Raw genomic sequence first — 10866 nt, 5'->3', positions numbered from 1 at the left:
CACAATGTTTTCCCTCTGACTATCCCATGCTCTTCTGCTCCTGACAGATGACTGCACAACCTTCTGGAAAAGGTTGTGTCTTTTGCACTTTGCCAAACCTGTCTACATTAACAGCGATTTCTGTGACACTTGAAGCAACCACTTATAAAGGAAACAAAAAGTTTCACTGACAAGTAAGTCTGGCATCAGGTTTTTTTTCTTTATGGGAAGGTTTTTGGTTTATTTTTTCCTTACGCACTTATACAATGACTCATGTCTTCTGTTGCCTTATGGTGTATTCAGTGAATTGCACAAAAATGGTTTCCATGAGACCTTTTCAGCTTAATATCTGGGTCTTTGTACCAGGTGAGCTGCTCTGTTTATCACAGGTATTTTGTACATAACGTTTTTTTCCCAGTGTTCCTCCTTTAATTGTATTAAAAAATAAATGGTAAACTCAGTTTCCTTTCCTCAGTATTAAACAATGTCTGTTCTGAGTGCTGGGAACTGTCAGAGCCTTTCAACTGCTCACATGAGCCCCAGCCACCACATGAAGCATCAAGGTAAGTGATGCACCTGGTTGACAAAGCTGTAACAGGTACAGCCAGCTTCAACACAGCTGGTTGCTGTGCCCAGCAGCAGTGACAAAATGGGTCTCAGTTTGTAACATCCACATCTTTTTTGTTTGTCAGGGATTAACTGAGCAGTGTAACTAACAGTGCTCAGCACCCAGTTTGCAGCAGGTTTTCCTTCTCCCTCCTAAACTGGGAGGTTCTCTGCCAAAGCCAAATCCAGTGTAAGACATTTCTCACTGTATCCCTGCTACTTGTGTTACCCACTCTGAAAGTGGGGGTCTGATAACTGCAGTGCTGAGCTTTTGGTAATGATGGGAGAGGAGGGGGGCAGGTGCGAAGAATACCTTACATTTGCATTTAAAAACAAGCTCTGAACCAGCACTTCACTCCCCTTTTGGACAGTGAATTTGAAATACAAGAAAGGAGGAAATGCAGGGAACTAAATTCAGCGGGAAACAGAGCAAAAAATGGCTGCTAATCTTACATTCAGAGAGAAGTCTGCTTGTCCTTGCTAATGTGCAGTGTAAGGGTATCTAGCAGCCCTTCCCACATTACATGGAGGGAAAATCCACACAACTGCCACACCTTGGGGCTCTGCCTATCCTCCCAGGGAAGAACATCCTCGCATCAGTGGTCAGACACAAGAAAATTAATATTCTTCAGACATCATATCAAATACCACTAAACTGGAATAGAAAAAGTCTGAGCAATGACAGCTAAATGTCATCAGAACTGCTGTACAGACAAGTGCAGGATATTGGGTGGGGATGTAACAACAACAACAAAAAAAGAAGCAGAAGGAAAATAACAAACAAACAAACCAAAAAAAAAAAAAACCAAAAAAAAAAAAAAAAAACAAAAAACAGAAAAAGAGGAAGATGAAAGATAGCTGTGTAACCACAATGGCAAAAATGTGACTCGAAAAGGCCTACTACTTTGTTTTATGAGGGGGCAGAGGACAATAACACTACTGTCAGCAATGCATGGAGAGCTCATAACAGGAAAGCTCATAAGAGACATGCATACCTCTGCTTATTCAGAGCCTTCACTTACACAGAAAAGGGATATGAAAGTTGGTTGATGACAACCCCAAAACATGCGTATTTCTTCAATGGAAAAATGAACTACAATGTAATGTTTAAAAAAATAAGATGCTTATTTCAGAAGTCAGAAAAAAAATGAACCTTCTTGGGAGCAAGCTGTGCCAAGAATCTGCTTTGGATGGGTGGAATACACTCTGTGAGGAATCAACTGTTTATATTTCATCCAGCAGTCATCAGCTCTAACAGAGAAAAGCATTCATCTAAAATGGACTGACTTACCATTTCTTGCGGGAAGGAGTCCCAAACCCCCTGCCTGGATGTAATTCCCTTTAGTAGGAAAAGAAACTTTAACAAAGGCACCTAGGATTCTGACCTGCTTTGAGGGAAATGGTAATGGGCCACCTGGTCCTCTTGGGTACCGACCACAATTAAAATAGTTTCAGCCCAACACACAGATAACAGCTATGACTTCACTGTTGACCTCAGTACCAAAAGAATAAACAGAGCTGATGCTCTCTTGGGTCTTTGTTACTGCACAAGAAAACAATGTCTGACACCCCCACCAGACTTTATTGCTCAGTGGTGCAATCTTAGAGCTCTTCTCATGAGAAACCACTCAAGTATGTTTCTCTAATGCAAACTAGACCAACGCCAAGAGCTTGCAGACACATTGACCACTGCTGGATGGCTTTATTGAACCACAATTCCCCCAAAGGTAGTCGCTGAATTTCCAACCTTCAAATTAGAAATTAGAGACCTTTGTATTGTTGTTAGAACTGTCCACAGTGCCAATTCTTCTGCCATCAGCACAAGAAACAAGGCATCCTTTCTGTGACCCCCTCAGCCACACTTCTGTTGAGGAACAAAACCCATGTCCTTTTCAGGATATTTCTGTATCATTCCCAGCTCCTCCACCCTTCCTCAACACTGACTGCACCTTAAGTACTTGCTGGAATCATGTGTGTTTTTCTGCAAAAAGCCTGAAGTAATCAGTGTCAGCAACAGAGCCTCAGTCCCAGACAGGCCTAGCCAAGCTGTGGGAGGGGGATGATGAGGAGAACCACTGCCTTCATGGTGCTTCAACACTGAGTTCTCCAGGCACTGTCTGAAGAGCAGCTTTTACCAGAGCCCAATTAGCTTTCGGAATCATGGTACCTTTAGCCTTCAAACTATTCATAGGTTCCTTTACCTTGAATATTTCTACATCCCTGGTGTTCTCAACATTTTCAGCAGTGAAATGGGTTCTAGACAAGGCTCTGAGGCTGCCCTCACCCCTTGCCAAACATAGATGACACTTCCTAGTCTGCAAAGTCTGCATTTCCACCTTCTTAGGTGGAACAGATTTGTCAGGTCCTGTGCAGTGATATGCATCCATGAACAATATTTTCAGCAAAATGCTTTTTGAAAAGTGCACAGGATATAACTGCATTCACAGAATACCTCCATGATCTCTTGACTGAAGACTTTTACCTCTAGAATCAAAACATTTTGTAGCTGCTCACAAAAGAGATCTGGAGGAGATTCAGTGGCTCCTGGATTCTCTTGCTACCTCAGTCTCCGGTCCCCTCTGCGTGTTGCTTTCCATTTGGCCTAAGACTTCAGTCACGTTAAGCCTGGATTGCCTAAGGAGGGAAAAGAGAGAGCAAAGTAATTTAATGCCTGTATTCTCCTGACAAAAGCATCACTGCAGAATCCCTGCCCTGGAAATGTTTCTGCTAGAACTGGCACAACTTGTGAGGTTTACTAAGTCATGCAACCAGTGTCATAACTTTCCCCCCAAACCCCCAACTGCCCTTCTTCTTTTCTCTTGTTAACAGGATGGAAAGAGGGCAGCAATGAAAGAGTTCTGACCCCTCCCAGTTTCAGTAAATACTAATGTGCTTGTCCTGCTTGCCTTCTCAGCCATTGCAAAACTGAAAAATGGACACAGAGTTCCTGGGCGGGGCATGAATTTTGAACTAAATACCCTGGTACATCTAGCACTAGGAAGACTAAATCAGCAGTTCTCAGTGGTATGTGAAACACATCAAAACCAGAACAGAGATTTAGAAAACCTCACGTCATGATTTCTTTAGATGTCTGAACCACCTGCACATGCTTCTAGTCAAAGACTCAAACAGGCAGAGCTGTTCCTTACCACTCTGCTAACTTCTGTTCATACAGCTCCCTGCGCTCACGATTTCTCTTCTCCTGCAAGGTCTCACCAGCAAGCTTCTGCATTATTATTAAGAGGCCTCCCGCAGGGATCCTAAAGGAGGAAGCAGAAAAGTCACAAGCCACCCAGGGGACACTCAACATTAATAACTGGCACCACCAAAAGGAGCATGTGGGGGGCAGCCACCAGATCAGTGGAGCATAACATTCCCCAGTGGTTCAGACCACACCACAGACTAAGGTACTCCCACTCTACTGTCAGACACCAAGCCCAGCCTGTCTTCAGCTGTGACTCACTGTAGCCACTTCTATAACACACATAGGGCAATGAGATGAAAGGATTTAAGGTGACCAAACCACCCCAGAAGATCACCTAACCCATAATTTGGACAGCCACAACCCTGCTCATCTTCCATCCAGCTCTGAAGATACTTTTGTTTTCACTGGTAAGGCTCCCTAGGCTGCTTCCAGGCATGCTCCCAGCTGACACCATCCCAATGGTGCTAAGTAGCAATACAAAGCTCATTCTCTTGCTGAGGCAGAATCCCCAAATTCACTTGTGAGAATTTTCACAAGTCAGCACTTTCAGAAGAAATCCCAATGCTGCTTGAAAAGTCAGACTTTTGAGTGAAGAGGTCACTGTCCTGATGGATAGAGCCCTGAAGAGAGAAGCATGGGTTCCTCCATGCCCCAGGGAGCGTTAAGAGACACGTGACTAAAGATACACCTGAAGAGATGTGCCATCTTACAGCCTTGGGTTGTGCAGCCCAATTATGTAGCTTCTTCCTCAACACTTCCTAACAGCTATTGCTCCATGTTTTGGCTTTGCTGGAGCCTATTTTGTGAAAAAATCATTTTTATACAGATCCCTAACCTAGATGCTGGCAGTTCCTGGGGTGCCCCCTTCTTCAGAAGGTGTCATCATGACAGCCAACACCCCTTGTATGCTGCCTGAATTGTGAGCAGTGGCTGATGATGCTGAGAAGGGAGTCCAGAAGCAGGATCTCTTATGCTGCAGCCTTTACCCACAGACAACACATCCAGCACCCACAAGTCATCCAGCACTTCTGCACAGAGCCACTGGGCTCTTTAGTGACCACACCAAGGAAGAGGGACAAGAGACATGTTTATAACCCATCCTCATAATTTCCTATTTAACATTAATTAGTGTGTCCTCTAATAAGCAAAGAGCAGCACATAAGATGCTCTATTGAGAGCACTGAATTCTCATCAATGAGGAAGCAGTGAAACACAAATCAATAGAAAAAAAAGGGGGGGGAGGGGGGGGGGAGGAGGAACCCAACCAAAAAACAGTTTAAAGATTGGAAGAAAAATCATCATTAGGTCCCAAGAGAGATACAGAAAATCCCTCAAGGCAGGAGAAGGGAAGCTTCTGTAGCCTCACCTGATTCCAGGTCTGGTGTGTGTGGCCACTGTCTAACAAACACTCTTTAAAGAGTAGCTGTGTCTGGGTCACTCACTGGCAGCAGTCGTAACTCACCCAAACGCTGTTCCAAACATGAGGCCTCCCACCAGTCCATGCAGGCCCAAGTGCATTCTGAAAAGGGCTCCTGTAAAGGCTAAAAAAACCCCACAAACCCAGTGAAACCACAGACAGCCCCCTACCAGCTCTTACATACAGATGGAGGGAGCTACTTGGCTGCATTTCTGCTGTGAGATGACATCTACTTTTTAACAGAGCAGAAACCAAGAGCTGTGTCCAACGGGAGGGACTCTCGCCATTCAGTCACCCCAGCCTGAGAGGCAGACACTTCCACAGACAGAGATAAGTGGCTGTTGTGATACCTTCCCACATCTTTACCCACATGGACTCTGCACCAAAACATTGCACAAAGTCCTTCTGCTTCAGAAAATCTCACCAAGAAACACCGAGAAGTAGAAGTATCTATGAAAGTAAAACATAGCTCTCTCCAGGCTGAAACATGATCCTCTCCCTCTCTGTTGGTTTGGGGTTTGGGTTTTTTTTTTTCTGTTCAACAGCAGCTAACAATAGTAGCTGCCATGTAAGGCAGAAAAGATCAGTAAAACATGTATCCAACTGTTAGGGCAATAAAGCCTGTAAAACTGAACAGGCAGATCACGTACCCACAGCTCTGTTGCCAAAAGCAGACATGCAAAACTTAGCCTGAAAAGGGTAGTTTATAAACAGCACACTGAACTGTTACAAAGAGTGGAAATAAATTATTTTCCTACTCAATAGGTGGTTATGAGAGCAGGTTAGGCACCAAGTCTTGCCTTTACCCTACACAATTGCTTTTTTGCCCAGAAAACTCCAGCAATTATCTTGAAGATGAACTGATGACCACAAAACTCCCCAATAGGTTCAGAAGTGCATTGATACCTCTCTGTTACAAAAAAAGGCCCGCAGCACTTAAACAGCAAAGCGAAACCACAACAGCTGTCGATAAAACAGGAAACAAAACCCAGGAGCACCAGAAGCTGGAGACCCCCTCAAATCTGAGAGACATGGATTTCTGCTTATGCTTTTCTGTTCATGATCCTTGCTCATATGGAGAAAAACACACAAGGTTATAGAACTCTTACCTCCTGCCGAAGCAAAATTACTGATGGAGGTTTCGTTGCGGTACACCGACAGGGCAGTGCTCACCGTGCTGCAAAGACAAGGCACAGAAGAAGTCAGCAGTTGCACATGGAAAAAGACAGGTAGGAAAAACATAGCCTGAACTAAAGCTGGATTTCATTAAGACAGCCCTCAGGATGCCTCTAACGGCCTTGCTGCCCATCTGTCCAGAGGACACACGTACTGGCTGCAAATGCCTTCATTTCTGTGACTTTACTATAGGCAGCTGCACAGCCAGAGAATACCAGGATTCCCAACCTGGATGTGGGATATTCTTTTTGTGTATTTTTCATCAGAGAGTTTTTTTTTTCATTGTATATTCAGGGATAAAAGGAACTGAGCAATGAAAGGGTCCTGCCACTCAGTCAGTCCTGATGTAGCATCTTTGCCCCCAGGAGCTGAATCCCTGTGTATATATTGTCAGTAAGATGTAGACATTCCCCACCCCTAGAGCTAAGTCACACTCAAGCTAAGTCACACTCATGATGTCAGCAGTATCACCTACTCTTGTGGCATGAGATGTCCCATTAGAGTCCCATACCATCTCCTCCAAAAACAACAGTTAAGCCCCAGAACACTCTCTGCTCTCAGCCCAGTAGCCTCTCCAGCACTTCAGCAATTTCCTGCATCACACCTACAGGTCAAGAGCAATCTTTCTCTCCTTCCCAATGCTGTAACCTCAACCTAGCCTTTGCACAAGGTGAAACTAAACAATTTTATTTTAAACAGCAAAACACAAAATTTGCACAGCTACAGGGCAAAATCCTCAACTTGGACTTCACAGAAACAACAAATGCTGAGTGGCAAGTATCTTCTACCAAAGCCTTTAAGAAAAGGTAGTGAAAAAAGGGCGGTGAACAGATGGCGGGGGACATCTGGTGGAAGAGGATGAGGTTACATGTCGAGCTGAGGAAAATCTAAAGAAATCAGAAGCTCCAGGAGAGAAAGCAACCAGTACACTAACTAAACAGAAGGAAAGCTACTAAACCAAAGGGAGCCAAAGAAATCAAGAGAGATTGAGGAAGAACTTCAGAAAGGCACAAAAAAATTAGGGAGACAGAAATATGATACAAATCAATGCTGCTGGGATCTTGAAAGCAAAAAGGGAAATGAAGCAGAACATACCTACAGATTTATTTGATGCAAGTTTAGGACTAGACATCAATTTCCCATTCTGAATGTCAGGGAAGGAGATATTCCTTGTTTAAAAAGGATTTACTTGAAAGAGTGTGCTTAATTTGTCAGAAATTTATTGTCAGAAATACACTGACACATCTGAGGGAGAATATCAGGGAAGCAGAACACTCTCTCTGCGTTGACTGTGTGTGTAGGAAAAATGTGAAGGCCTAAAGAGGTACATACAACTCATAGGTCTGAGGTTCAGTGACTGCCTAATGACATGAGACATGATGATCACCCGCAAGCACTTAAGGGTAAGAACAAAGAATTCTGAGTAATGCCAGTGTATACATAACAAAAAGGAGAAAAATCAGCGTGGGATAGAAAGCTTTTCCAGTAACAGTCAACACATTGAAACACTCTCCAAGAGAAAAACACAAAAAAGAGATGACACAAAACCACAAAGAAGCCGTCAAGTACACAGAAGAACTGCATCCAAGTCAGTAACAGCATGGATTAGATGTAAGTACCAAGGCTTTTCCAGTTTATTTTTGTGTTGGTTCGTAAGGACATCTGAATTTTGGGATAATTATAATAGTTTGAATCCTCTCCATACCCACGCCCCATCAGTCAGACTCACTGTTAACACAGCACTTTGCGCCTCAAACCAACCACCAGAATCTTCCCAAGGAGCTGCAAGCACTGCTGCCACGATGGGCTCCTTGCCACTAAGCACCAAAGCATAAGCCAGCTCTTCTGCCACTACCACTGGGAAACACTTACTTGAATATTGTCACAAAAGTGGCAACTCTCCAGCTCCATCGCCAGCCGTAGCGGATGAAGCTCCTGAGACCGGCCCGATGCGCAGATTGCTGTGGGGGGAGAAAAGATGGGGTGCAGATCACAGCCTGCTCCACCTCACCAGCACCCCCAGCCCGCCCTCAGGACTGCTGTCACTTGGGAATGATACCCTGACCCTCAGGGATGGGGCTGGCCAACTTCAGAGGAAAAGCTGCTCACATTCACTCCAGCCACCAATAGGAAAAATCAAGAATTAATTTCAGTTTGTAACATCAACTGGCATTCCTAACCCTGGTGCTGAAACACATCTGAAGGGACAGGGAGAGCTTTCTGGGAGCAGGAGTAGCAGGGGAGAGGAAAGCTGTTTTTCATTATTATGAGTTCATAGGTATTAAGAAATAAGAAACCATTAATAAATAATACCCATAAAAAGTAAATAGCCACCACCTACTTTAAATGTTAGGCCACCAAATGCTGCAGTTTAGCACTGGCAGTTAAAAGCTTGGCAATAAGTGGCTTTTGAAAACATGTGATAAGCAAAAGCTTCATAAAAATTGAAAAATATTCCAGTTAACACGATGAAAGAAAATAAATTCTCCCTCCTAATGGCTGTGGCGTAAGTGCTAAGCCCAGGTGCAGACACACAGGAGAGTCAGCAGAAGGACAGAGTGAAACCAGGCACTGGTAGTTTTCAGGCTGCTATCTCAAGGAGCCAAATCCAAATAGTGAACGATGTAAAATCAGCTAGGATTTTAAAGGGTTTTTTTTTTCCTAATAATACAGGTAACCAAAATTTTAACTGAAGAAAGAACCTACCAAGAGGTCAAATCTATGAAATGTCACAAACGTTCTTTGCTGTGAGGTGTAGCGACAAGCCAGAAGAATTTTAAATGGTCTTAAAATAACTCACATTACCAGAAGCCTCTTTTTTTCAAAGCCAAAACTTTTCCAGACATATTAATTAGCCACTTAAGAGAATGGTAAACACGGTTACCAAGTTTTTCTCTAACAGAGGTCAACGCCTTTTAAGTTCACAGCTCGGTATGTGGCTAGCACGGAGCAGCTCACTTACAAAACAGCTTTACAGCAAACACCCGGCTGGTTCTGACACAAACACTATCCAAATCAGGGAGGCACTTGGAGCTGCCCACCCTCCGAACAGGAGCTTCCCCGCTCTCCCACGGCCTCCTCTGCCACCACCACATCCTGCAACTCCAAGGGCAACTTTTTCCTCAGCCGGATACTTCCCGGCAGGCCCGCCGAGGCTCTGGGGAGCTGCCCCGGGATCTCCGGGAAGGCCGCGGCCCCGACCCAGCGCTTCCCCCACGGGAACCCCGATCTCTACCCCCGTGTAACATCATCGCCCGCTCCCCGGACCCCTGCAGGGGCGGGGGAGTTCGTACCACCGCATCGGCGCGGTTCTGGAAGAGCTCCCCGTGGCTCCTCTCGATGAAAGACTTCCGGGCCTGGCGGAAAGCGGGCAGCCCCCCGTACAGCCAGCCCATCAGCCCCCCGGTGAAGGCCGACTTGACGATGTTCGTCGTTTCCTCCGGGTACTGCTGCCGCTCGCTGCAAGGGAAGGAAGAGCTGCACTGGGCCGCGGCACGCCGCTCCGGGTGTCCGCAGGAGACGGCGTAGCCGGCGGCAACCCCACCCCAGGCTTCCCCCGGTTCGGCCCAGCCCAGGCCAGCCCGGCCCAGCCCGGCCCGGTCCTCACTCGCGCTGCCAGAGCTCCCTGAGCCGCTCCCAGCCCGTCTGCGGCGGCGGCGTGGGGCGACCGAACTGCGGGGCCGTGCCGAGCCCCTCCGCCATGGCTCTCCCCGGCGGCCGCGCTGGCCGAGCGAGGCAGCGCCCTCTGCCTCCCGGCGGGATACGGCACCGGCCGCTACCTCAGCATCGGCGGCAGGTGCCTCGGCCTCGCTGCTGAAAGAAACGGGTCAGGGCTGAGCTAGCAGAGGGGGGTGAAGGGACTCGAGCACAGATTCTATGAGGAGAGGCTGAGGGAGCTGGGGGTGTTCAGCCTGGAGAAGAGGAGGCTCAGAGGAGACCTCATCACTCTCTACAACTCCCTGAAAGGAGGGGGTAGCCAAGTGGGGGTTGGTCTCTTTTCCCAGGCAACCCTCAGCAAGACAAGAGGGCACGGTCTCAAGTTGTGCCAGGGGAGGTTTAGGTTGGACATCAAAAAGAATTTCTTTACCGAGAGGGTGATCAGACATTGGAATGGGCTGCCCTGGGAAGTGGTGGATTCTCCGTCCCTGGAGATATTTAAAAAGAGACTGGATGTGGCACTCAGTGCCATGGTCTGGTAACTGCAGCGGTAGTGGATCAAGGGTTGGACTTGATGATCTCTGAGGTCCCTTCCAACCCAGCCAATTCTATGATTCTATGATTCACACCCCTAAAAAATAAACAAAAACAAAAAAACACATGGAATCGGTCAGAGAAGTACCCAAAAAGGGCCTACAGGAAAGCTGTTAGAGTGAGTCCAGAGGAAGGCCACAAAGCTAATCACCTCTGCTACGAAGCCAGGCTGAGAGTTGGGCTTGTTCAGGGGAACCTTATAGTGGTCTTCCAGTACCTGAAGGGGCTGGAG

The 10866-nt window shown here is 46.3% G+C and overlaps 1 protein-coding gene across 1 annotated transcript; it reads right to left on the bottom strand.

The window, feature by feature from the left end:
- Positions 1-2267: 2267 nt before the first annotated feature.
- On the bottom strand, positions 2268-10146 carry TIMMDC1 (translocase of inner mitochondrial membrane domain containing 1). Its single transcript, XM_071756363.1, has 8 exons — positions 9991-10146; positions 9677-9842; positions 8256-8344; positions 6317-6384; positions 5253-5331; positions 3735-3845; positions 3100-3219; positions 2268-2449 (listed from the first exon to the last, which is right to left on the bottom strand). The coding sequence occupies exons 1-7, from the start codon at positions 10083-10085 to the stop codon at positions 3120-3122; spliced, it is 708 nt and encodes a 235-aa protein (XP_071612464.1). The 5' UTR covers positions 10086-10146; the 3' UTR covers positions 2268-2449; positions 3100-3119.
- Positions 10147-10866: the final 720 nt, after the last annotated feature.

Source organism: Heliangelus exortis, chromosome 1 (genome assembly GCF_036169615.1).
Source record: "Heliangelus exortis chromosome 1, bHelExo1.hap1, whole genome shotgun sequence".
Classification (NCBI taxonomy): Eukaryota; Metazoa; Chordata; class Aves; order Apodiformes; family Trochilidae; genus Heliangelus; species Heliangelus exortis.
This window is presented reverse-complemented; position numbering and strand designations above follow the sequence as displayed.

Bases quoted from the DNA above. Each gene is read 5' to 3' on its own strand.
- TIMMDC1 (XM_071756363.1), bottom strand. From the start codon at position 10,085: ATGGCGGAGGGGCTCGGCACGGCCCCGCAGTTCGGTCGCCCCACGCCG. The intron at 9,843-9,990 runs GTGAGGACCGGG...CTTCCCTTGCAG, and splicing joins AGGGAGCTCTGGCAGCGCGA to CGAGCGGCAGCAGTACCCGG. The intron at 3,220-3,734 runs GTAAGGAACAGC...TTCCCTCCTTAG, and splicing joins GAACAGAAGTTAGCAGAGTG to GCAATCCAGGCTTAACGTGA.